The sequence below is a fragment of the Cherax quadricarinatus genome, chromosome 5 (genome assembly GCF_038502225.1).
Source record: "Cherax quadricarinatus isolate ZL_2023a chromosome 5, ASM3850222v1, whole genome shotgun sequence".
NCBI classification, from domain to species: Eukaryota; Metazoa; Arthropoda; class Malacostraca; order Decapoda; family Parastacidae; genus Cherax; species Cherax quadricarinatus.
Window position 1 is genome coordinate 4,290,694 of NC_091296.1, and position 27,879 is coordinate 4,318,572.

General features: G+C 45.9%; 1 protein-coding gene across 4 annotated transcripts in view; it reads right to left on the reverse strand.

Annotated features, from left to right (window-relative positions):
* Nucleotides 1–27,879, reverse strand: part of LOC128684915 (pancreatic lipase-related protein 2) — a 75,757-nt gene that overhangs the window by 46,590 nt on the left and 1,288 nt on the right. For 2 of the 4 annotated variants that reach the window (XM_053771270.2, XM_053771269.2), the window contains exons 1-3: nucleotides 20,760–20,925; nucleotides 11,091–13,061; nucleotides 7,834–7,973 (exon numbers count right to left, since the gene is read on the reverse strand). In XM_053771270.2, the coding sequence (XP_053627245.1) occupies nucleotides 7,834–7,973; nucleotides 11,091–11,178 (228 nt within the window). In that variant the 5' untranslated portion in view covers nucleotides 11,179–13,061; nucleotides 20,760–20,925. Of the gene's footprint in view, nucleotides 1–7,833; nucleotides 7,974–11,090; nucleotides 13,062–20,759; nucleotides 20,927–27,879 lie in introns of those variants that run through there. The other 2 variants (XR_008406434.2, XM_070099133.1) reach the window with 2 other exon arrangements.

Sequence of the window (27,879 nt, forward strand, 5' to 3'; positions counted from 1 at the left end):
CACGTTCGAAATGCCAGGAACTCACACGTTCGAAACACTAGGAACTCACACGTTCGAAACACCAGGAACTCACACGTTCGAAATACCAGGAACTCACACGTTCGAAACACCAGGAGCTCACACGTTCGAAACACTAGGAACTCACGCGTTCGAAACACCAGGAACTCACACGTTCGAAATACCAGGAACTCACACGTTCGAAATACCAGGAACTCACACGTTCGAAACACTAGGAACTCACACGTTCGAAACACCAGGAACTCACACGTTCGAAACACCAGGAGCTCACACGTTCGAAACACTAGGAACTCACACGTTCGAAACACCAGGAACTCACACGTTCGAAATACCAGGAACTCACACGTTCGAAATACCAGGAACTCACACGTTCGACACACCAGGAACTCACACGTTTGACACACCAGGAACTCACGCGTTCGAAACACCAGGAACTCACACGTTCGACACACCAGGAACTCACACGTTCGAAATACCAGGAACTCACACGTTCGAAACACCAGGAACTCACACGTTCGAAACACCAGGAACTCACACGTTCGAAACACCAGGAACTCACACGTTCGAAACACCAGGAACTCACACGTTCGACACACCAGGAACTCACACGTTCGACACGCCAGGAACTCACACGTTCGAAAGGTTACTTTTGAGCATTCAACCCACTAGGGAGGGAAGTTTACGAGTGCCCAGGACTAAACCTGATTCCTTGCCATTTCCCCAAGTGCTGTAAAGTCTTTGAAGTTATTCTTGATGAACCATAACAGTGACTGGAAGACGTGACTCAAGTTAGTGTGTCGGGTCATCTAGGAGGTCATCTAGGTGGCCATCTAGGTGGCCAAGTGGCTAAAGCTCTCGCTTCACACACGAAGGGACCGGGTTCGAATCTAGGTGAGGTGGAAAAATTTCGACGTGTTTCCTTACACCTGTTGTCCTGTTTACCTATCAGCAAATGGGTACCTGGGTGTTAGTCGACTGGTGTGGGTGGCATCCTGGGGGACAAGATTGAGGACCACAATGGAAATAAGACAGTCCTCAATGACGCACTAACTTTCTTGGGTTATTCTGGGTGGCTAACCCTCCGAGGTTAAAAATCCAAACGAAATCTTATCCTATCTCATCTTATCACCTCAGTCAAGCCAAAAATACTGGAATGCTGAAAAAAAAAAGCTTTGATGTTCTAAAAATGGTTTATAATACCGATAAGCTGAAGATCAAGACATGTGCAACAGTTCGCTATCTTTATTGATGAAATGTTTCACCTATACAGTAGGCCTCTTCAGTCAAATACAGTGAAATAAAGATGTAATCAGTCCATCAACCTTGGAGAAAAAGTATTTGTGGTGGTCAGTCCCTCAGCCTGGAGAAGAGTTCAGTTCCATAATCTGGAACAATATGACGCTGAAGCAACAGTAAGAAGACAACCTGGAGTCGATGTCGTCGACTCCAGGTTGAGGGACTGTTTACCTCATCTTTTGTATATAGTTCTACTGTCTTCCCATTATGTCCTTCAACTTGTATTGATAAGCCACTGGAGGGCGAAACGTCTACAATAAGATACTCAGATGCTGCACGTGTGTTTAATTTTCATTTTGTCGGTATTGTAGACCATTCAAGTATAACAGGTCAATATATTACAGGAAACGTTTCGCCCCGTGGCGAAACGCTTCCTGCAATAAATGTACTAAATTTAACGTCAAGTTTACAGAACGTTTGTGTATGTCTCTTTTAACAAGATGAAAAATTGTCTTTGATGCTGGTGACGGTATCTTTAATCCAAGCATTCGGAGCTCCTCTCCCCTTCCTCGGATTAAACCTGACTGCTTCCTATTCCCCATGAGTTAAATGACCCATACAGTTTGGGTGCTTCCTCGTGAAGACTGTCCCACTCTCTCTCTGGCCACTTGAGCTAGCCTTCTGTCTCTGCACTAGACCCACAGGCGCCGCCCACGAGGTGCTGCGTGGGCGTGCGTGGGCGGACGTGACCCCTAACACACACACAGAGCTGACACATGTACACGCAGACGCCAGCGAATGCACACACACACACACATGATAAAGCTCTAGGAGCAGGGAAAGAGTGGACCTAATAACTAGCGAAGAGGTGGGGCCAAGAGCTATGAATCGACCCCTGCAACAACAAATAGGTGAGCACACACACACACACATCACAGTGGCCGCCTGTGACGAGCGGGGTCCCACAGGGGTCAGTCCTAGGACCAGTGCTATTTTTGGTATATGTGAATGACATGACGGAAGGATAGACTTAGAAGTGTCCCTGTTTGCAATTGATGTGAAGTTAATGAGGAGAATTAAATTAGATGAGGATCAGGCAAGACTACAAAGAGACCTGGACAGACTGGACACCTGGTCCAGCAACTGGCTTCTCGAATTTAACCCTGCCAAATGCAAAGTCATGAAGATCGGGGAAGGGCACAGAAGACCGCTGACGGAGTATAGGCTAGGTGGCCAAAGACTGCATACCTCGCTTAAAGAGAAAGATCTTGGGGTGAGTATAACACCGAGCACGTCTCCGGTCTCTGGAAGCACACATCAACCAGATAACTGCTGCAGCATATGGGCGCCTGGCAAACCTGAGAACAGCGTTCCGATACCTTAGTAAGGAATCGTTCAAGACACTGTACACGTGTACGTCAGGTCCATACTGGAGCATGCAGCACCAGTTTGGAACCCACACCTGGTCAAGCACATCAAGAAATTAGAGAAAGTGCAAAGGTTTGCAACAAGGCTAGCTCCAGAGCTAAGGGGAATGTCCTACGAAGAAAGGTTAAGGGAAATCGGCCTGACGACACTGGAGGACAGGACGGTCAGGGGAGACATGATAACGACATACAAAATACTGAGAGGAATAGATAAGGTGGACAGAGACAGGACAGAGATGGAACACAGAAACAAGGTCACAATTGGAAACTGAAGACTCAGATGAATCAAAGGGATATTAGGAAGTATTTATTCAGTCATAGAGTTGTCAGGCAGTGGAATAGCCTAGAAAGTGACGTAGTGGAGGCAGGAACCATACATAGTTTTAAGACGAGGTTTGATAAAGCTCATGGAGCAGTGAGAGAGAGGACCTAGTAGCAACCAGTGAAGAGGCGGGGCTAGAAGCTAAGACTCGACCCCTGCAACCACAAAGATGTGAGTACATATAGGTGAGTACAGACACGCGCGCGCACACACAACGCCTCACGTACGCCCCCGAACGATTGAGCATCTACGAATCCGGATTCAGAAGGATTCATACGTGACGAGCAATCCGTTGACAGCCATCATACAAGAACCCGACTCACACTTATTTTGCCCACATAAATACGATTCCATCACTGTAGGTTAAATTCAAGTACCTGGTGGCTGTTTCGGGGGTCAACGCCCCCCTCGCCCCAGTCAAAAATTTCGAAGATTAAAAAAATATATATTTATTGCACTGCTGATGTTGTAGTGGCCAGACTTAGGCTTGGTTACAAGTACTTCTGGCAGTGTGATGTTGTAGTGGCTAGGCTTAGGCTTAGTTACAAGTACTTCTGGCAGTGTGATGTTGTAGTGGCCAGGCTTAGGCTAGGTTACAAGTACTTCTGGCAGTTTGATGTTGTAGTGGCCAGGCTTAGGCTTGGTTACAAGTACTTCTGGCAGTTTGATGTTGTAGTGGCCAGACTTAGGCTTGGTTACAAGTACTTCTGGCAGTGTGATGTTGTAGTGGCCAGGCTTAGGCTTGGTTACAAGTACTTCTGGCAGTGTGATGTTGTAGTGGCCAGGCTTAGGCTTGGTTACAAATACTTCTGGCAGTGTGATGTTGTAGTGGCCAGACTTAGGCTTGTTTACAAGTACTTCTGGCAGTGTGATGTTGTAGTGGCCAGGCTTAGGCTTGGTTACAAGTACTTCTGGCAGTTTGATGTTGTAGTGGCCAGGCTTAGGCTTGGTTACAAGTACTTCTGGCAGTGTGATGTTGTAGTGGCCAGGCTTAGGCTTGGTTACAAGTACTTCTGGCAGTTTGATGTTGTAGTGGCCAGGCTTAGGCTTGGTTACAAGTACTTCTGGCAGTTTGATGTTGTAGTGGCCAGACTTAGGCTTGGTTACAAGTACTTCTAGCAGTGTGATGTTGTAGTGGCCAGGCTTAGGCTTGGTTACAAGTACTTCTGGCAGTGTGATGTTGTAGTGGCCAGGCTTAGGCTTGGTTACAAATACTTCTGGCAGTGTGATGTTGTAGTGGCCAGACTTAGGCTTGGTTACAAGTACTTCTGGCAGTGTGATGTTGTAGTGGCCAGGCTTAGGCTTGGTTACAAGTACTTCTGGCAGTTTGATGTTGTAGTGGCCAGGCTTAGGCTTGGTTACAAGTACTTCTGGCAGTGTGATGTTGTAGTGGCCAGACTTAGGCTTGGTTACAAGTACTTCTGGCAGTTTGGGAGACACACAGATGATGATCAAACTAAATGTAAATTATGTGATCAGGCATATGGTCACTGTCTTGAACACTATGTGCTTAATTGTCCACTTATTGAGGAATACAGAGACAGACAGTATAATAACCTATGTGACATGTCAAGATATCTTATTAATGAAAATAAGATACCAGATATACTAAGCAAATTTCCTAAATTTGCTTGTAACAGATAAGTGATATGTAGATATGTAGATATAAATCCATATGTAGAATGTTAACCATTTTGGGGCCTAGTTCCTAGGCCTTTTGTGTATCCATATGCTCTTGCGCTACCGTCCACAGGATGGATATGGGGTGCACAATAAACTAGCCACTTCGGTGGCAAAATCTAAAATCTAAATTCCCCCCGCCCACACACAAATTAAAATTTAATGGGAACTGTGCTGACCCTAAGATGACTGCAAGCCAATGGAAATTTCACACAATTTTGCAGACGTGAATTTCACTCTCCACAAGACGTCGAATTTTTAGGCACATTATATATATATATATATATATATATATATATATATATATATATATATATATATATATATATATATATATATATATATACATTTTTTTTGAGTTGAAGCCAGACCGCAGAGGCTTTTGCAAGTTATCAACGCTAGTCCAAGAAGCTGGAACTGGCTTCACTGACCAGGAAGACCTGGCGCCAGTCCAGGAAGCTGGGACTGGCTTCACTGACCAGGAAGACCTGGCGCCAGTCCAGGAAGCTGGGACTGGCTTCACTGACCAGGAAGACCTGGCGCCAGTCCAGGAAGTTGAGACTGGCTTCACTGACCAGGAAGACCTGACGCCAGTCCAGGAAGTTGAGACTGGCTTCACTGACCAGGAAGACCTGGCGCCAGTCCAGGAAGTTGAGACTGGCTTCACTGACCAGGAAGACCTGGCGCCAGTCCAGGAAGTTGAGACTGGCTTCACTGACCAGGAAGACCTGGCGCCAGCCCATGAAGCTGGGACTGGCTTCAGTGACCAGGAAGACCTGGCGCCAGCCCAGGAAGTTGAGACTGGCTTCAGTGACCAGGAAGACCTGGCGCCAGTCCTGGAAGCTGGAACTGGCTTCACTAACCAGGAAGACCTGACGCCAGTCCAGGAAGTTGAGACTGGCTTCAATGACCAGGAAGACCTGGCGCCAGTCCAGGAAGTTGAAACTGGCTTCAGTGACCAGGAAGACCTGGCGCCAGTCCAGGAAGCTGGAACTGGCTTCACTAACCAGGAAGACCTGACGCCAGTCCAGAAAGTTGAGACTGGCTTCAATGACCAGGAAGACCTGACGCCAGTCCAGGAAGCTGAAACTGGCTTCACTGACCAGGAAGACCTGGCGCCAGTCCATGAAGCTGGGACTGGCTTCACTGACCAGGAAGACCTGACGCCAGTCCAGGAAGTTGAGACTGGCTTCACTGACCAGGAAGACCTGGCGCCAGTCCAGGAAGTTGAGACTGGCTTCACTGACCAGGAAGACCTGGCGCCAGTCCAGGAAGTTGAGACTGGCTTCACTGACCAGGAAGACCTGGCGCCAGCCCATGAAGCTGGGACTGGCTTCAGTGACCAGGAAGACCTGGCGCCAGCCCAGGAAGTTGAGACTGGCTTCAGTGACCAGGAAGACCTGGCGCCAGTCCTGGAAGCTGGAACTGGCTTCACTAACCAGGAAGACCTGACGCCAGTCCAGGAAGTTGAGACTGGCTTCAATGACCAGGAAGACCTGGCGCCAGTCCAGGAAGTTGAAACTGGCTTCAGTGACCAGGAAGACCTGGCGCCAGTCCAGGAAGCTGGAACTGGCTTCACTAACCAGGAAGACCTGACGCCAGTCCAGAAAGTTGAGACTGGCTTCAATGACCAGGAAGACCTGACGCCAGTCCAGGAAGCTGAAACTGGCTTCACTGACCAGGAAGACCTGGCGCCAGTCCATGAAGCTGGGACTGGCTTCACTGACCAGGAAGACCTGGCGCCAGTCCAGGAAGTTGAGACTGGCTTCACTGACCAGGAAGACCTGACGCCAGTCCAGGAAGCTGAAACTGGCTTCACTGACCAGGAAGACCTGGCGCCAGTCCATGAAGCTGGGACTGGCTTCAGTGACCAGGAAGACCTGGCGCCAGCCCAGGAAGTTGAGACTGGCTTCAGTGACCAGGAAGACCTGGCGCCAGTCCAGGAAGTTGAGACTGGCTTCAATGACCAGGAAGACCTGGCGCCAGTCCATGAAGCTGGGACTGGCTTCATTGACCAGGAAGACCTGACGCCAGTCCAGGAAGTTGAGACTGGCTTCACTGACCAGGAAGACCTGGCGCCATTCCATGAAGCTGGGACTGGCTTCAGTGACCAGGAAGACCTGGCGCCAGCCCAGGAAGTTGAGACTGGCTTCAGTGACCAGGAAGACCTGGCGCCAGTCCAGGAAGTTGAGACTGGCTTCAATGACCAGGAAGACCTGGCGCCAGTCCATGAAGCTGGGACTGGCTTCACTGACCAGGAAGACCTGACGCCAGTCCAGGAAGTTGAGACTGGCTTCACTGACCAGGAAGACCTGGCGCCAGTCCAGGAAGTTGAGACTAGCTTCACTGACCAGGAAGACCTGGCGCCAGTCCAGGAAGTTGAAACTAGCTTCACTGACCAGGAAGACCTGGCGCCAGCCCAGGAAATTGAGACTAGCTTCACTGACCAGGAAGACCTGGCGCCAGTCCAGGAAGTTGAGACTAGCTTCACTGACCAGGAAGACCTGGCGCCAGTCCAGGAAGTTGAGACTAGCTTCACTGACCAGGAAGACCCGGCGCCAGTCCAGGAAGTTGAGACTGGCTTCACTGACCAGGAAGACCTGGCGTCAGTCCAGGAAGCTGGAACTGGCTTCACTGACCAGGAAGACCTGGCGCCAGTCCAGGAAGTTGAGACTGACTTCACTGACCAGGAAGACCTGGCGTCAGTCCAGGAAGCTGGAACTGGCTTCACTGACCAGGAAGACCTGGCGCCAGTCCAGGAAGCTGGGACTGACTTCACTGACCAGGAAGACCTGGCGCCAGTCCAGGAAGCTGGGACTGACTTCACTGACCAGGAAGACCTGGCGCCAGTTCAGGAAGCTGGGACTGACTTCACTGACCAGGAAGACCTGGCGCCAGTTCAGGAAGCTGGCACTGCCTTGACCAGGAAGACCTGGCGCCAGCACACGACAGCAGCTGCTGCCACAGTCTGCTCCTCCTTGACATACACGACAGTTCAGTTCGATCGGATGAGTGATTCTGGAGTTATGTACATACATAATTACAACAATAATAATTATAATTATTAATTATTATTATTATAATTAATAATTTTTATTAGTTATAATTATTATTGCTATAATAAATAATAATAATGGAAGTGAGACTGACATGACAGTGTGGGCGTGTGGGCGTGTGGAAGCAGAATGTGGGCGTGATGAGGTGGTGTGGCATGGGTGCCACTGACACTGGTCTCTCTCTCCCCGCCCACACACCGCCCACAGGGAAGCACCCCAGGGACCCGTAGCAATCTGAAAAATATAAAGATTATTCCGTGCCAAAAAAATTAATTTCGAAAAAATGGGAAAGGGACAAAAATATATAATATAATTGAAAATTGAAGCAATACGGAATTTTAAACAGGGGCAATGGGGAGACAACAGGAACAACGGGTAAAAGTCAACAGTAGCAACGGGGAGACAACAGATATGAGTCAACGGGAGCAACATTTAAGGGTCAACAAACAGGAGCAATAGGTAAGTGTCAGCAAACATGGACAACAGGTAAGGGTCAGCAAACAGAAGCAACGGGGAGACAACGGGTAAGTCAACAAACAGAAGAAAAGGGGAGACAACGGGTAAGTCAACAAACAGGAGCAACGGGGAAACAACAGGCAACAGTCAACAAACAGGAATAAGGGACAACAAGCAACTGTCACTAAACGGGAACAACAGGTAACAGTCGTTCAGAGCCTGGTAAACGGGTTTGATCCTAGGAAGGGGAGGGGTAGCTCCAGTCTTCCATCACTCTGCCTCGTCTTCCATCACTCTGCCTCGTCTTCCATCACTCTGCCTCCAGTCTTCCATCACTCTGCCTCCAGTCTTCCATCACTCTGCCTCCAGTCTTCCCTCACTCTGCCTCCAGTCTTCCATCACTCTGCCTCGTCTTCCATCACTCTGCCTCCAGTCTTCCATCACTCTGCCTCCAGTCTTCCATCACTCTGCCTCCAGTCTTCCATCACTCTGCCTCCAGTCTTCCCTCACTCTGCCTCCAGTCTTCCATCACTCTGCCTCGTCTTCCATCACTCTGCCTCCAGTCTTCCATCACTCTGCCTCCAGTCTTCCATCACTCTGCCTCCAGTCTTCCATCACTCTGCCTCCAGTCTTCCATCACTCTGCCTCCAGTCTTCCATCACTCTGCCTCCAGTCTTCCATCACTCTGCCTCCAGTCTTCCCTCACTCTGCCTCCAGTCTTCCATCACTCTGCCTCGTCTTCCATCACTCTGCCTCCAGTCTTCCATCACTCTGCCTCCAGTCTTCCATCACTCTGCCTCCAGTCTTCCATCACTCTGCCTCCAGTCTTCCATCACTCTGCCTCCAGTCTTCCCTCACTCTGCCTCCAGTCTTCCATCACTCTGCCTCGTCTTCCATCACTCTGCCTCCAGTCTTCCATCACTCTGCCTCCAGTCTTCCATCACTCTGCCTCCAGTCTTCCATCACTCTGCCTCCAGTCTTCCATCACTCTGCCTCTAGTCTTCCATCACTCTGCCTCCAGTCTTCCATCACTCTGCCTCCAGTCTTCCATCACTCTGCCTCCAGTCTTCCATCACTCTGCCTCTAGTCTTCCATCACTCTGCCTCCAGTCTTCCATCACTCTGCCTCCAGTCTTCCATCACTCTGCCTCCAGTCTTCCATCACTCTGCCTCCAGTCTTCCATCACTCTGCCTCCAGTCTTCCATCACTCTGCCTCCAGTCTTCCATCACTCTGCCTCTAGTCTTCCATCACTCTGCCTCCAGTCTTCCATCACTCTGCCTCTAGTCTTCCATCACTCTGCCTCCAGTCTTCCATCACTCTGCCTCTAGTCTTCCATCACTCTGCCTCCAGTTTTCCCTCACTCTGTCTCCAGTCTTCCCTCACTCTGCCTCCAGTCTTCCCTCACTCTGTCTCCAGTCTTTCCTCACTCTGCCTCCAGTCTTCCCTCACTCTGCCTCCAGTCTTCCATCACTCTGCCTCCAGTTTTCCCTCACTCTGTCTCCAGTCTTCCCTCACTCTGCCTCTAGTCTTCCCTCACTCTGCCTCCAGTCTTCCATCACTCTGCCTCCAGTCTTCCCTCGCTCTGCCTCCAGTCTTCCATCACTCTGCTTCCAGTCTTCCATCACTCTGCCTCCAGTCTTCCATCACTCTGCCTCTAGTCTTCCATCACTCTGCCTCCAGTCTTCCATCACTCTGCCTCTAGTCTTCCATCACTCTGCCTCCAGTCTTCCATCACTCTGCCTCTAGTCTTCCATCACTCTGCCTCCAGTTTTCCCTCACTCTGTCTCCAGTCTTCCCTCACTCTGCCTCCAGTCTTCCATCACTCTGCCTCCAGTTTTCCCTCACTCTGTCTCCAGTCTTCCCTCACTCTGCCTCTAGTCTTCCCTCACTCTGCCTCCAGTCTTCCATCACTCTGCCTCCAGTCTTCCCTCGCTCTGCCTCCAGTCTTCCATCACTCTGCTTCCAGTCTTCCCTCACTCTGCCTCCAGTCTTCCCTCACTCTGTCTCCAGTCTTTCCTCACTCTGCCTCCAGTCTTCCCTCACTCTGCCTCCAGTCTTCCATCACTCTGCCTCCAGTTTTCCCTCACTCTGTCTCCAGTCTTCCCTCACTCTGCCTCTAGTCTTCCCTCACTCTGCCTCCAGTCTTCCATCACTCTGCCTCCAGTCTTCCCTCGCTCTGCCTCCAGTCTTCCATCACTCTGCTTCCAGTCTTCCATCATTCTGCCTCCAGTCTTCCCTCACTCTGCCTCCAGTCTTCCCTCACTCTGCCTCCAGTCTTCCATCACTCTTCCTCCAGTCTTCCCTCACTCTGCCTCCAGTCTTCCCTCACTCTGCCTCCAGTCTTCCCTCACTCTGCCTCCAGTCTTCCATCACTCTGCCTCCAGTCTTCCCTCACTCTGCCTCCAGTCTTCCATCACTCTGCCTCTAGTCTTCCCTCACTCTGCCTCCAGTCTTCCATCACTCTGCCTCTAGTCTTCCCTCACTCTGCCTCCAGTCTTCCATCCCTCTGCCTCCAGTCTTCCATCACTCTGCCTCCAGTCTTCCCTCACTCTGCCTCCAGTCTTCCATCACTCTGCCTCCAGTCTTCCCTCACTCTGCCTCCAGTCTTCCATCACTCTGCCTCCAGTCTTCCCTCACTCTGCCTTTAGTCTTCCATCACTCTGCCTCCAGTCTTCCCTCACTCTGCCTCCAGTCTTCCATCACTCTGCCTCTAGTTTTCCCTCACTCTGCCTCCAGTCTTCCATCACTCTGCCTCCAGTCTTCCCTCTCTCCATCCCTCCAGTCTTCCCTCTCTCCATCCCTCCAGTCTTCCCTCTCTCCATCCCTCCAGTCTTCCCTCTCTCCATCCCTCCAGTCTTCCCTCTCTCCATCCCTCCAGTCTTCCCTCACTTTACCTGTTGATGGAGGCGGTGATGGTGGATGTTCGTCCATCACAGGAAAACTGAGACTCAGAAGAGTGTGAAGAATGACGCTCTTCTCCATTTGGCACTCCTGGGTCACGATCTGACACCTGGTACACCTGAGGTCACAATCTGGCACTATTCGTACTCCTGGGTCACTATCTGTTATTGTTGGCAAACCCGAGCCACGATCTGGCACTGTTGGTAAGCCTGGATTACAAACTGGCACTGTTGGTACGCCTAAGTCACGATCTGGCACTGTTGGTACGCCTGGGTTATGATCTGGTACTGTTGGCACGACTAACTCACGATCTGGCACTGTTGGTACGCCTGGGTTACGAACTGGTACTGTTGGTACGCCTGTCACGATCTGGCACTGTTGGTACAGCTGGGTTACGAACTGGTACTGTTGGTACGCCTATCACGACCTGGCACTGTTGGTACAGCTGGGTTACGAATTGGTACTGTTGGTACGCCCGTCACGATCTGGCACTGCTGGTACGCCTGGGTTACGAATTGGTACTGTTGGTACGCCTAACTCGCGATCTGGCACTGTTGGTACGCCTGGGTTACGAAGTGGTAGTATTGGTATGCTTGAGTCAAGATCTTACACCACTGGTATGCCTGAGTCAAAATCCTGAGCTGTTGACACGACTAACTCACGATCTGGCACTGTTGGTACGCCTGGGTTACGAACTGGTACTGTTGGTACGCCTGTCACGATCTGGCACTGTTGGTACAGCTGGGTTACGAACTGGTACTGTTGGTACGCCTATCACGACCTGGCACTGTTGGTACAGCTGGGTTACGAATTGGTACTGTTGGTACGCCCAAGTCACGATCTGGCACTGCTGGTACGCCTGGGTTACGAATTGGTACTGTTGGTACGCCTAACTCGCGATCTGGCACTGTTGGTACGCCTGGGTTACGAAGTGGTAGTATTGGTATGCTTGAGTCAAGATCTTACACCACTGGTATGCCTGAGTCAAAATCCTGAGCTGTTGACACGTCTGGGTCACGATCTGGCACTGATGGTGCTTCTAGATCAAGATACTGCACTGTTTGTACACCTGGATCATAAACTGGCACTGTTGGTACACCTGAGTTGCAATCTGGCACTACTGGTACGGCTGGGCCAAGATCTTGCACTGCTGGTACACGCAGTTACAATCTGGAACTGTTGGTATGCATGGATCACAATCTGGCACAGTTAGTATGCCTGGATCACAATCAGCACAGTTGGTATGCCAGTCACTATAAAGCACCGTTAGCACTCTTTGATTCACAATCTGGCCATTTTAGGTTATTAGCACTGAGTGACAATCTGGTACTATTGGCACTTTTGGGTCAACAGCACTGCTGGTATTCCTGGGTGACTATCTAGCACTGCTGGTACCCCTGGGTCACTGACATAACTGGTACCCCTGTCACTATCCAGCACTGCTGGTACCCCTGGGTCACTGTTGACACTTCTGGGTCACAATCTAGCACTTGGCACATTTGAGTCACGATTTGCCAGTTGATACGCCTAGGTAACGATCTGGCACTGTTACTATACAAGAGTTATGATGTAGCACTATTGGTAAGCCTGCGTTTCAATCTGACACTGTTGGTATGCTTGAGTCATGATTTAGCACTGCTGGTTAGCCTAGGTCATGATTTGGCAATGTTGATACATCTGGGTTACGAGTTGACACTTGGTACGCTTGGTCACGATTTAGCACTGTTGGTACGCCTGGGTCACAATTTGGCACTGCTGGTATGCCTGAGTCACTGTTGGTACAACTGGATCACGATTTGACACTTGGTATGCCTGGGTCACTATTTGGAACTGCTGGTTAGCCTGGGTCACGATTTAGCATTTGGTACGCCTGGTCACGACACTGTTGGTACACCTGGGTCAAACTATGGCTCTGTTGGCACCTCTGTCAAGATCCTTTACTGTTGGCACGTCTACTTCATGATCTGCAAGTATTATTATTATTATTAGTAGTAGTAGTAGTAATAGTAATAGTGGTAATAGTAGTAGTAATAATAGTAATAGTAGTAGTACATTCATGTGGTAACGTTAAACCCAGAGGGATCAATCGCACTGCGTCTGGAGAATGGGAATCAATCAGGTTTGACCCGAGGAAAGGGACGGTAGCTCTCGTTCCTCGGAGCTTGAGCCTCTCACCAGCAATAAGGCACCACTGGCAATGTCAGGTTGATCAAGTTATAATCATTATACCAAAATACAAATGGGCTAAAACATGTACACAACATTTGATTAAGTGTCTCTATAACAACCCGATTTTAAATCTACTATAGAACAAATATAAATACACACATACACAAAGACAGGATGTTCCAGAGATTGGACACAGTAACAAGGGGACACAGTTGGAAGTTGAAGACACAGATGAATCACAGGGATGTTAGGAAGTATTTCTTCAGCCACAGAGTAGTCAGTAAGTGGAATAGTTTGGGAAGCGATGTAGTGGAGGCAGGATCCATACATAGCTTTAAGCAGAGGTATGATAAAGTTCACGGTTCAGGGAGAGTGACCTAGTAGCGACCAGTGAAGAGGCGGGGCCAGGAGCTTGGACTCGACCCCTGCAACCTCAACTAGGTGAGTACACAAAAACACACACACACAAAATGTGTCTATCGGCAAGTGCCTTTGACAACTAGTAATTATTACACACATACAGCGACCAGTGAAGAGACGGGGCCAGGAGCTATGAATCGACCCCTGCAACCACAATTAGGTGAGCACACATATACACACGGGTACACACATCATTTTAAGTGACTATGAATGAATTAATAATAATTGCGACATTAAGTGGTGGTTCTGTGGTAGCTTAAAACCAAAGGACTCGGGTTCAACCTTGGGTGGGTGGAAACGTATAGGAAACTCCTCATAGCTGCTGCTTACGTTCACTTACGTTCACCTAGCAGGAAGTAGGTACCTGGGTATTAGTCTACTGTTCCCAATCCTGGATGGTGTTCGTATGTCTTAGAGAGTACCGACCATTATAATATTGGAGCTATTACCTCCCATTCCATATGAATATAATTAATAATTTACTACTGTAGCTACAAACGGGTAATTATACATTTAGAGGAGTTTCTTCGGATTATTAATCCGAAGGGTTAGGAACCCATTATAACTGAATAAATCCATGTCATTTGACTGGCTTATTTCCATCAGGGTCCTTAACGTCTCCCAGGATGCCACCTACACCAGTTGGCTAACGTCCAGGTACCTACTTCTTGCTAAGTGAGCAGGTGGGACAACAGGTACAAGGAAACATAACCGACTTTTAGATTCGTCCGGGGATCGAACCCTGGTCCCTTAGTGTGTGAGTTGAGCCTGTTATCAAGTGAGTTACATGCATACTGTCTTGTCACTGTTATATAATTCTCTAAATAATCTTTATGGAGTCAGAATAATTGGCTACCTGTATTTTATCAAAATGTTATCAAAGAATCTGTCAATTCGGTGAATGCTAAGCCTGTCCAAGTTAATATGTTAATCGAGGAGGCACATTTTGTAGAGAAAACCTTATTCTGATCTCATTTCTTTCCTAAACAATGGCCAGTCGATTTATAGACATCCATTACCCTTGATACAATAATTCGTGCAGTGTTCTAGTTTTACCGGGCTACCTAAACCACCAGATTATCTTTCTGATTACCCAGAAAGTAGTGGAAGTAAAAATATTAGAAGTACCCAATGGGTCCAAAGACTGAGACCAAAATATATTATTTAGCAAGTTACAGTGACAATGAACTCTTTACAAAAATAATAGGCTATCTTATCACAGGACCATCCATATGGGCCGTCTTATCCACTGGGTTATCTACAATGTGCTATCCTACCTACGACCTATTTATATTAAATTATCATATTCGCTGCCTACTTAATTCAGGATATTCTGTAGACTCTAGACATCAATATTTACAAAGGTGGAATAATTACGCGAGGTCAAAGTAGTTGTGACATGTAGTTCTCAGACAAGTAGACTGGAACCAAACAAGTCACCCGGCCCTGATGACCTGTTTCACCCGGCCCTGATGACCTGTTTCACCCGGCCCTGATGACCTGTTTCACCCGGCCCTGATGACCTGTTTCACCCGGCCCTGATGACCTGTTTCACCCGGCCCTGATGACCTGTTTCACCCGGCCCTGATGACCTGTTTCACCCGGCCCTGATGACCTGTTTCACCCGGCCCTGATGACCTGTTTCACCCGGCCCTGATGACCTGTTTCACCCGGCCCTGATGACCTGTTTCACCCGGCCCTGATGACCTGTTTCACCCGGCCCTGATGACCTGTTTCACCCGGCCCTGATGACCTGTTTCACCCGGCCCTGATGACCTGTTTCACCCGGCCCTGATGACCTGTTTCACCCGGCCCTGATGACCTGTTTCACCCGGCCCTGATGACCTGTTTCACCCGGCCCTGATGACCTGTTTCACCCGGCCCTGATGACCTGTTTCACCCGGCCCTGATGACCTGTTTCACCCGGCCCTGATGACCTGTTTCACCCGGCCCTGATGACCTGTTTCACCCGGCCCTGATGACCTGTTTCACCCGGCCCTGATGACCTGTTTCACCCGGCCCTGATGACCTGTTTCACCCGGCCCTGATGACCTGTTTCACCCGGCCCTGATGACCTGTTTCACCCGGCCCTGATGACCTGTTTCACCCGGCCCTGATGACCTGTTTCACCCGGCCCTGATGACCTGTTTCACCCGGCCCTGATGACCTGTTTCACCCGGCCCTGATGACCTGCTTCACCCGGCCCTGATGACCTGTTTCACCCGGCCCTGATGACCTGTTTCCAAGAGTTGTAAAGAGGACCTTAGCAAACCATTAACTAGTAAAGAGGACCTTAGCAAACCATTAACTAGTAAAGAGGACCTTAGCAAACCATTAACTAGTAAAGAGGACCTTAGCAAACCATTAACTAGTAAAGAGGACCTTAGCAAACCATTAACTAGTAAAGAGGACCTTAGCAAACCATTAACTAGTAAAGACGGCCTTAGCAAACCATTAACTAGTAAAGACGACCTTAGCAAACCATTAACTAGTAAAGAGGACCTTAGCAAACCATTAACTAGTAAAGAGGACCTTAGCAAACCATTAACTAGTAAAGAGGACCTTAGCAAACCATTAACTAGTAAAGGGGACCTTAGCAAACCATTAACTAGTAAAGAGGACCTTAGCAAACCATTAACTAGTAAAGGGGACCTTAGCAAACCATTAACTAGTAAAGAGGACCTTAGCAAACCATTAACTAGTAAAGAGGACCTTAGTAAACCATTAACTAGTAAAGAGGACCTTAGCAAACCATTAACTAGTAAAGAGGACCTTAGCAAACCATTAACAAAGAGGACCTTAGCAAACCATTAGCAAAGAGAACCTTAGCAAACCATTAACTAGTAAAGAGGACCTTAGCAAACCATTAACTAGTAGAGAGGACCTTAGCAAACCATTAACAAAGAGGACCTTAGCAAACCATTAGCAAAGAGAACCTTAGCAAACCATTAACTAGTAAAGAGGACCTTAGCAAACCATTAACTAGTAAAGAGGACCTTAGCAAACCATTAACTAGTAAAGGGGACCTTAGCAAACCATTAACTAGTAAAGAGGACCTTAGCAAACCATTAACTAGTAAAGGGGACCTTAGCAAACCATTAACTAGTAAAGAGGACCTTAGCAAACCATTAACTAGTAAAGAGGACCTTAGTAAACCATTAACTAGTAAAGAGGACCTTAGCAAACCATTAACTAGTAAAGAGGACCTTAGCAAACCATTAACAAAGAGGACCTTAGCAAACCATTAGCAAAGAGAACCTTAGCAAACCATTAACTAGTAAAGAGGACCTTAGCAAACCATTAACTAGTAGAGAGGACCTTAGCAAACCATTAACAAAGAGGACCTTAGCAAACCATTAGCAAAGAGAACCTTAGCAAACCATTAACTAGTAAAGAGGACCTTAGCAAACCATTAACTAGTAGAGAGGACCTTAGCAAACCATTAGCAAAGAGAACCTTAGCAAACCATTAACTAGTAAAGATGACCTTAGCAAACCATTAACTAGTAAAGAAGGCCTTAGCAAACCATTAACTAGTAAAGAGGACCTTAGCAAACCATTAGCTAGTAAGGAGAACCTTAGCAAACCATTAACTAGTAAAGATGACCTTAGCAAACCATTAACTAGTAAAGAGGACCTTAGCAAACCATTAACTAGTAAAGAGGACCTTAGCAAACCATTAGCTAGTAAGGAGAACCTTAGAAAACCATTAACTAGTAAAGAGAACCTTAGCAAACCATTAGCTAGTAAGGAGAACCTTAGCAAACCATTAACTAGTAAAGAGGACCTTAGGAAACCGTTAACTAGTAAAGAGGACCTTAGCAAACCATTAGCTAGTAAGGAGAACCTTAGCAAACCATTAGCTAGCAAAGAGGACCTTAGCAAACCATTAGCAAGGAGGACCTTAGCAAACTATTAGCTAGTAAAGAGGACCTTAGTAAACCATTAGCAAGGAGGACCTTAGCAAACCTTTAGCTAGTAAAGAGGACCTTAGCAAACCTTTAGCTAGTAAAGAGGACCTTAGCAAACCATTAGCTAGTAAAGAGGACTTTAGCAAACCTTTAGCTAGTAAAGAGGACCTTAGCAAACCATTAGCTAGTAAAGAGGGCTTTAGCAAACCTTTAGCTAGTAAAGAGGACCTTAGCAAACCATTAGCTAGTAAAGAGGACTTTAGCAAACCTTTAGCTAGTAAAGAGGACCTTAGCAAACCTTTAGCTAGTAAAGAGGACCTTAGCAAACCATTAGCTAGTAAAGAGGACTTTAGCAAACCTTTAGCTAGTAAAGAGGACCTTAGCAAACCATTAGCTAGTAAAGAGGACTTTAGCAAACCTTTAGCTAGTAAAGAGGACCTTAGCAAACCTTTAGCTAGTAAAGAGGACCTTAGCAAACCATTAGCTAGTAAAGAGGACTTTAGCAAACCTTTAGCTAGTAAAGAGGACCTTAGCAAACCATTAGCTAGTAAAGAGGACTTTAGCAAACCTTTAGCTAGTAAAGAGGACCTTAGCAAACCTTTAGCTAGTAAAGAGGACCTTAGCAAACCATTAGCTAGTAAAGAGGACTTTAGCAAACCTTTAGCTAGTAAAGAGGACCTTAGCAAACCATTAGCTAGTAAAGAGGACCTTAGCAAACCATTAGCTAGTAAAGAGGACCTTAGCAAACCTTTAGCTAGTAAAGAGGACTTTAGCAAAGCATTAGCTGGTATTTTGAACACATCACCACAAACGGGTATTCTACCAGGTAAGTGGAAAATGGCAGGGTGATACTCATTTACAAGGCGGGAGACAGACTTTTAGCTTCAAATTATAGATCAATCAGCCTAATATCAATTATGGGAAAGGTAATGGAATCATTAATTGCTGATGCAATCTTCCTTTAAGGGAGGTTTCTTGACGCTGGTGAGGGGCTCTTGATCTAGGGAACTGGTCTGTGCTCCAGTTCCCTGAGTTGAGCCTGAATACCTTCCATCCCCCCGCCCCACAGGCGCTGTGTAATCCCTACTGGCTTAGCGCTCCCCCATGATTATTATAATACAGTGCTGATGCAATCTGAAGCCACTTTAAAAGGTATAATTTGATTAGTGAATCTCAACATGGCTTTACCTTTTAACTAAGGTATACAAGGTAGTATAAAGAATGTTATATTGTGAATATGGATTTCAATAAGGTCCGGTATTCCATCCAGGAAACTAACAAAGAAATTAGTCGCACATGGTATAGGAGATAAGTTATCTCCTGGGTCGAGTTATGGCTGTCAGATAACACTGTTTGCATAAATGGAGAGAAATCAGAAATTAGATCCATTACACGTGATGAATCAAAGGGATCCGTATTTTGGACCATTATTCACAATCTATATAAACGACATAGATGAGATAAAAAAAATAGTGACAAGTTTTTTAATGACACTAAAATAGGCCCTCACATAAGTTGTGATGAGGACACTGACAAACTACAGGATGACCTGGATAAGTTGACGCTGTGGTCACAGAAGTGGCAGATACAGTTCAGTGTAAACATATGCAAGGTTCTCATCCTATGAAAATAAATAACCATGGTACTTATAAGCCAAAAAAAAAAATGTACATCCTAGTCAAAGTGAATGCAAAAAAGGATCTAGACATGGAAGTATCTAACTAAAACAAGACTCGTAGCGATGGCTTCAAGTCGAGTATACCTGGAGAGGGTTTCGGGGGTCAACGCCCCCGCGGCCCGGTCTGTGACCAGGCCTCGAGTAAATTTAAATTTAGAAAGGATATCAGGAAGTGAATAATAAAATGGTATAAAATACCGACAGGTTGTTAGGTAAGACACATATGCAACAGTTAGATACCTAACTGTTGCATATGTGTCTTACCTAACATATCAGGAAGTACTGGTTTAGCAATAGAGTTGTAGATGAGTGGACCAAGTTCCCAGGTAGCGGCGTCTTGGGTAGATTGAAATTTAGCTTGAACGTGTGCATGCATGACTGTGAATTATTATAATCGTGGGGAGCGCTAAACCCGTAGGGATTATACAGCGCCTGGGGGAGATGGAAGGTATTCAGACTCAATTCAGGGAACTGGAGCTCAGATCCAGTTCCCTAGATCAAGAGCCCCTCACCAGCGTCAAGAAACCTTCCCTGAGGGGCGTGGCTGTGAAGTAAACCTGCCTAGCATTGACCAGTATTATTATTATTACTACTACATTCATGGAGGAGCGCCAAAGCCGTAGGGGTCATACAACGCCTATGAGATTGAAAGGCATTCAGACTCGATTCAAGGAATTGGAGCACAGGTCAAATATCTTAGAATTAGATTAAGGAACATGATTGAAGGAACATGGACCAGTAGGGTGCTACAGTTTCCCTTCGTTCTTGTACTAATGTGTATTACCTTTCTTTATGCTCCATTATATTCTGAAGTTCAAGTACACAAGAACGAAGGAACACTACAGCAGGCCTAATGGCTCATGTATATAAATAGTTCAGAGAACCAACAAGTTGAAGAATTAGACACATGTGCAACACTTGGGTATCTTTATTGTGGAAACGTTTCGCCACGCAGTGGCTTCATCAGTCCTCAACAAAGAAAATGGTGAAGATCAGAAGAAGTTTGAGGTAATCCGTCCCTCAGCCTGGTATTCTTTTCAAGGTTGATGGACTGATTACATTGACTCCAGGCTGAGGGACTAATTACCTCCAACTCCTTCTGATCTTCACCATTCTTCTTTGTTTAAGACTGATAAAGCCACTGTGTGGCGAAACGTTTCCTCAATAAAGATACCCTACAGGCCCATGCTAAGCAGGTCTAACTCACACCCACTCATGTACCCATCAAACCTATATTTAAAACCCCAGACTTTTTTCTTAATCTGGTCTATCCTACCCACCAGTTATTCACCCCGAGCAATCCTACCCACCAGCGGCACTGACCCACAAGTCTGCTCATCCTGTATGTATATAACAGAATATGTTTGAGGCCCTTCATCTTGTATATAAGAAAACGCTCACCTCCTCCAGTGTTTGTAAACAATTAGATGAACATGTCATCGAAGATGGCGGCTGCCATCTTCTCTTTCCTTAATTAACACTTACTTTACCCTTTCCAGTGACCCAGTAATACAGCTGGTGATTAAGACGCCACAGCTGGTGCTCTATAAGACTTCACAGTTGGTGATGTATGAGTCTTCACTAAGCATGAGTCCCGTGGACATGCCCGTCTCTATACTACAGTACAGTGACACGGGGAGACTTATCTCTTATCTCTGATGCTGCTCTTATCTCACTCGCCCTTCAAAACTGGTGCCTTGATGCTGGTGAAGAACTTTCGATCCAAGTGACTGGAGCTACCCTTCCCTTCTTCGGATTAAACCACATAACCTCCCTTCCCAAGGTGATGTATGACAGGGATTCAGTACTTTACTGGAACATAATAAGACTCAGATTTGCTCAGACTTCTACAGCACAATTGTCCTCAAAGATTTGTTAAGTTACACCATGAATTAAGGAAACATCCTGGACTTCACCTTACGATTAGATTTTAGATTTTGCCACCGAAGTGGCTAGTTTATTGTGCACCCCATATCCATCCTGTGGACGGTAGCGCGAGAGCATATGGATACACAAAAGGCCTAGGAACTAGGCCCCAAAGGGTTAACAGGAATACATATGGATTTATATCTACATATCTATAGTTCACTTATCTGTTACAAGCAAATTTAGGAAATTTGCATAGTATATCTGGTATCTTATTTTCATTAATAAGATATCTTGACATGTCACATAGGTTATTATACTGTCTGTCTCTGTATTCCTCAATAAGTGGACAATTAAGCACATAGTGTTCAAGAGAGTGACCATATGCCTGATCACATAATTTACATTTAGTTTGATCATCATCTGTGTGTCTCCCAAACTGCCAGAAGTACTTGTAACCAAGACTAAGCCTGGCCACTACAACATCAAACTGCCAGAAGTACTTGTAACCAAGCCTAAGCCTGGCCACTACAACATCAAACTGCCAGAAGTACTTGTAACCAAGCCTAAGCCTGGCCACTACAACATCAAACTGCCAGAAGTACTTGTAACCAAGCCTAAGCCTGGCCACTACAACATTAAACTGCCAGAAGTACTTGTAACCAAGCCTAAGCCTGGCCACTACAACATCAAACTGCCAGAAGTACTTATAACCAAGCCTAAGCCTGGCCACTACAACATCAAACTGCCAGAAGTACTTGTAACCAAGCCTAAGCCTGGCCACTACAACATCAGTCAGTGTTCACATTGCAAGTTGCTCCATAAACATACTTATCTACGTTCATGTTATCATAGTGGGTTATAGATCTACTCAGGCTTCTAACTGCATTCCTATCACAATCATTTTCATTATTTACTTCTCTCCTAATATTATTCCTAATGCTAGACACAGTTATACCAAAGTTATATTCTACATTCTCCTTCTGGGTACTCTTCTTGGCTAACATATCAACTTTATCATGAAGGAGTAATCCAATGTGTGATGGGATCCATAGCAATTGTACATTATTCCTTTGTCCCTAATTTTTGAGTATCTATACCTGGCTTCTCCAATGAGCATGTTGTTGGAGTCATTATATGAGTCAAGAGCCTTCAATGATGACATAGAATCAGTAATGATGATAGAGTCAAGCTCAGTGTCATAGGTTAGCTTTAGCGCCATTAAGATTGCAAACAATTCAGTTTGCAGTGTAGACGCCCAGTTGTTAATTCTTATGCCTAACTCAACAAATTTATTATCGTTCTTAACTAGGGAGGTGGCAACAAGAGCAGATGCAGCCCTGCCAGAAGACTCCTGTTTAGATCCATCAGTGTATATAACTTGTGATAACTTATTACTACCAGCTAGGTGAGAAATTTCTTCTTGAGCAGTTGCTCTAACAAAAGATTTAAGGAAGGGATTACTAGCAATGAGCTTTTTGGGAGGGACTTGCAGGTGTGATATTAAATGAGCATATCTTCCACGGAGGGGTGAAATGCTCTTGTTGCCTACAGTGATACAGTTCATGCAGGTTATAAAACTTAATGCAATTGCACGTTTTCACAATCCATTTAGATCTGTGTGTATTTACCTCTAGACACTTGGTAAGATTCCCTGTGACAGTGTCTGGTTCGTTTCTCAACATTCCAATACCGAGTGCAGTGTTAATTTCAACAATCCTATCACTGATACTAGAAATACCAAGCTCATGTTAAGAACTTTTGTAGATCTGGGACAGCCAAGAATAATCCTGAGAGCTTCATTCTGCATTAATTCCAAGGGTCGGAGAGAACTTTCTCTAGCTAATATCAACATGGGAGCAGCATAATCAATTAAGGACCTAACATAGGCTATGTTCATCATTCTCACGATTCTCACATTAGCACCATAGTTGGGATTGTAGCCAGCAACAGCTTTGAGAGCATTTAGCCTAGCTTTGCATTTCTTGTTTAGTTGTGGTATAGTGGATTTGTTAAAGGGTACATCTACACCAAGATATCTGTAAGTTTTAACGTAGCTAATGATTTCACCCTGCAAATAGATGGGTGGGGGATGTCGTTTGCTTGTTAATATCTTTGTTTTAGAGGAAGATATTATGAGGCCAAGTCGATTACAAATTGCTTGAACTTCATTAAGAATGGTATTCATCTTCTTATGCCCTGTTGTATGGATCATGATATCATCAGCATAGCTTATAGCTATATGTTTAGGTGAGGCAGGTAGAGCATTTAGGAGAGCATTAATCAGAATATTAAATAGCATGGGACTAAGAACTAGGAAAGATCCTGGACTTCACCTTACGAAACAGACCAAATGCGGTAGTAATTATGGACAAGGTAGATTATAGTGGAAATATGAACATGTTATTAGAAGACAGGGGAACTTACGTGCCTCTTAACCATCTAAGTGCTAGTATAACCCATTTTTTGTAACATTTCTTGGTAGCGCGTAACAGGTGTGCAACAGTTAGGAATCTTTATTCCGAAATGTTTCGCCAACACAGTAGGTTTCAGTCGAGTACAAGAGTTAACAGAAGCAGTAGAGATGTGAAGACGATGTGATTCAGTCCATCACCCTTGAAGATGTAGTTTTTAGGTAGTCAGTCCCTCAGCCTGGAGGAGAATTTTGCTTCACAGTCTGGAACAATGTTCCAGACTGTGGGGCTGACCACCTCAAAACTACGTCATCAAGGGTGATGGACTGAATCACATCGTCTTCACATCTCTGCTAGTAAGTTTATTCAGGTATACACAAATACAGTTACATAGAATTATCATACATAGCAGCATATGTGTAGAGAACCTAGGATAACCCAAAAAAGTCAGACAGAGTGACTTATTTCCGCTAACTCTTCTGTACTCGACTGAAAAAGCCTACTGTGTAGGCGAAACGTTTCGGCATAACGATACCAAACTGTTGCACATGTCTTACTTATCAGATAATGTCCTGACAAAGGAGGGAGCTGAGGTCGTTAACCTCTATGGCTATCTCAGACCACAACTACATAATTGATACTTATGTACACCTCTCATATTTAACACTTCTTTTTTAACACAAAAGTGTAATAATCACTGGTCAGCGACACAAACGAATGCACAGGGAGAAAAAAAAGGTACTGCAGACCCAGTGGTCTGGTGGCTAAAGCTCCCGCTTCACACACGGAAGGCCCGGGTTCGATTCCCGGCGGGTGGAAACATTTCGACACGTTTCCTTACACTATTGTCCTGTTCACCTAGCAGCAAATAGGTACCTGGGTGTTAGTGGACTAGTGTGGGTCGCATCCTGGGGGACAAGATTAAGGACCCCAATGGAAATAAGTTAGACAGTCCTCGATGACGCACTGACTTTCTTGGGTTATCCTGGGTGGCTAACCCTCCGGGGTTAAAAATCCGAACGAAATCTTATCTTATTTATCTTAACAAAGCTAAAAATACAAAGGTTATGTTACATGGCCTCTCCAGCTTAAAAAAAAAAAGTACCACCAACATTTTCTCCATTTTTGTTGACCTATGTCGCTTTGAATGTAATTTGTGTGCAGGAAGAGAATCAAATGTTATAACTACTTTAAATAAAGTAATGTTATAACATTTAAAATAACCGGGTCTTCAATCTTGTCCCCCAGGATGCGACCCACACCAGTCGACTAACACCCAGGTACCTATTTGCTGCTAGGTGAACATGACAACAGGTGTAAAGAAACGCGTCTAAATGTTTCCACTCGCCGGGAATCGAACCCGAGCCCTCCGTGTGTGAAGCACGAGCTTTAACCACCAGGTCACCGAGCCACTGATATGTATAGTATGCAAAGTCATGGAGAAGATTATCAAGAGAAGAGTGGTGGAACACCTACAAAGAAATGAGCTTAACAACAACCAACACGGTTTCAGGGACGGGAAATCCTGTGTCACAAACCTATTGGAGTTCTATGACAGGGTGACACCATTTCTTGGACTGTAAGAAGGCGTTTGACACAGTTCCACACAAGAGATTAGTGCAAAAACTGGAGGATCAGGCAGTAATGACAGGGAAGGCACTACAATGGATCAGAGAATACCTGTCAGGAAAACAGCAGCGAGTCATGGTACGAGGCGAGGTGTCAGGGTGGGCGCCTGTGACGAGTGGGGTTCCACAGGGGTCAGTCCTAGGACCGGTGCTGTTTCTGGTATTCGTGAACATGACGGAAGGAATAGACTCCGAAGTGTCCTTGTTTGCAGATGATGTGAAGTTGATGAGAAGAATTTAATCGGACGAGGACCAGGAAGAACTACAAAGGGATCTGGACAGGCTGCAGGCCTGGTCCAGATTCCTGGAGTTAAACCCCACCCTTCAGCCTGGTCCAGCAGTTGGCTCCTGGAGTTCAACCCCACCAAGTGCAAAGTAATGAGGATTGGGGAAGGGCAAAGAAGACCGCAGACGGAGTACAGTCTAGGGGGTCAGAGACTACAAACCTCACTCAAGGAAAAAGATCTTGGGGTGAGTATAACACCAGGCACATCTCCTGAAGCGCACATCAACCAAATAACTGCTGCAGTACATGGGCGCCTGGCAAACCTAAGAACAGCATTCCGACATCTTAATAAGGAATCGTTCAAGACCCTATACACTGTGTATGTTAGGCCCATATTGGAGTATGCGGCACCAGTTTAGAACCCTCATCTAGCCAAGCACGTAAAGAAACTAGAGAAAGTGCAAAAGTTTGCAACAAGACTAGTCCCAGAGCTAAGGGGTATGTCCTACGAGGAGAGGTTAAGGGAAATCGACCTGACGACACTGGAGGACAGGAGAAATAGGGGTGGACATGATAACGACATATAAAATACTGAGAGGAATTGACAAGGTGGACAGAGACAGAATGTTCCAGAGATGGGACACAGCAACAAGGGAACACAGTTGGAAGTTGAAGACACAGATGAATCACAGGGATGTCAGGAAGTATTTCTTCAGCCACAGAGTAGTCAGGAAGTGGAATTGTTTGGGAAGCGATGTAGTGGAGGCAGGATCCATACACAGCTTTAAGTAGATGTATGATAACGCTCATGGTTCAGGGAGAGTGACCCAGTAGCGACCAGTGAAGAGGCGGGGCCAGGAGCTATGAATCGACCCCTGCAACCACAACTAGGTGAGTACACACACACACACACACACACACACACACACACACACACACACACACACACACACACACACACACACACACACACACACACATACACACATACACACACACACAGGAGGGTCAGGGGAGACATGATAACGACATATAAAATACTGCGCGGAATAAACGAGGTGGACAAAGACGGGATGTTCCAGAGATGGGACACAGACACAAGAGGTCACAATTGGAAGTTGAAGACTCAGATGAATCAAAGGGATGTTAGGAAGTATTTCTTCAGTCATAGAGTAGTCAGGCCATGGAATAGCCTAGAAAGTGATGTAGTGGAGGCAGGAACCATACATAGTTTTAAGGCGAGGTATGATAGAGCTCATGGGGCAGGGAGAGAGAGGACCTAGTAGCAATCAGCGAAGAGGCGGTGCCAGGAGCTGTGACTCGACCACTGCAACCACAAATAGGTGAGTACACAAGGGGCTACCTTATCTAGGTGACCTTGCTCATACCAACACTCAGACATGGTACTCCAACGTTACCTTCACCCCTCCAAAACCTCCCTACCTCCTCCACCCCCAAACACCTCATCCATCTCCCTCGCTCTCCCTGACACAAACTATTCCCTCACCACCTCTCCTCTCTCCTTTTCCACTTATTGTCCTCCCTTAAGCACATAAGCACATATTACAGGTGAATATAGTTAGATAATCTGTCTCACGCTTAATGAAGTGAAGGTTAGGTAAAGTTTGTCATCTGACCGAGGCCTTCCGCTGGCTTACCGGTCCACCCCTTTAAAAATTATGGTCAGTTATAACCATTTAGTTACTCTAATGAAGTAAAGATCGAGACTAAACAACTCCATACAGTGAATAACCCACACGGGTTTGCTACTTTACATTAAAAATAATAATAATGAGTAACAAATTGGATATAAAACTGGAGGGAGGGAGTATGGAGGAAGTGAATGTATTTAATATTTGGGATTGAATGTGTCATCATATGGATCTAAGAAACAAAAAGAGGATCATAAAATAGCCGAAGAAAAAAAGGTGAGTATTGTTACGTGATATTTTGAGGTGTTTGTGGAAAGAAAGTTTATCTATAGAGGCAAGAAATGAGAATGTGCCAGAATATAATAGTACCAACACTTTTATATTATTATTATTATTATTATTATTATTATTATTATTATTATAACTAAATGCTAAACCCACAAGGTCATACAAGGCTGCTAAACTCACAAACTAGTATTTAGTCACTTAGCCATACCAACTTATCTCACAGTTTGTAATATTTTAAAATTAAGAATTAAACTAAGTCTGCCCGAAATGCCTAGCCATGCTAGGTGTTCTAGTGGTACACTCTGTAATTACTATTTTACTACATGTAAACCACACAATAACCAAATTCTGTAAACTCAGCATTGTAATCCTTATAGAGAATATAGGTGTGAGAGACAGGCTTTTAAATGTTGGAGATTATTATTATTATTATAATCAAGGGAAGCGCTAAACCCGGAGGATTATACAGCGCCTGGGGGGATGTGGAAGGCATTCAGGCTTAATTCGGGGAACTGGAGCACAGATCCAATT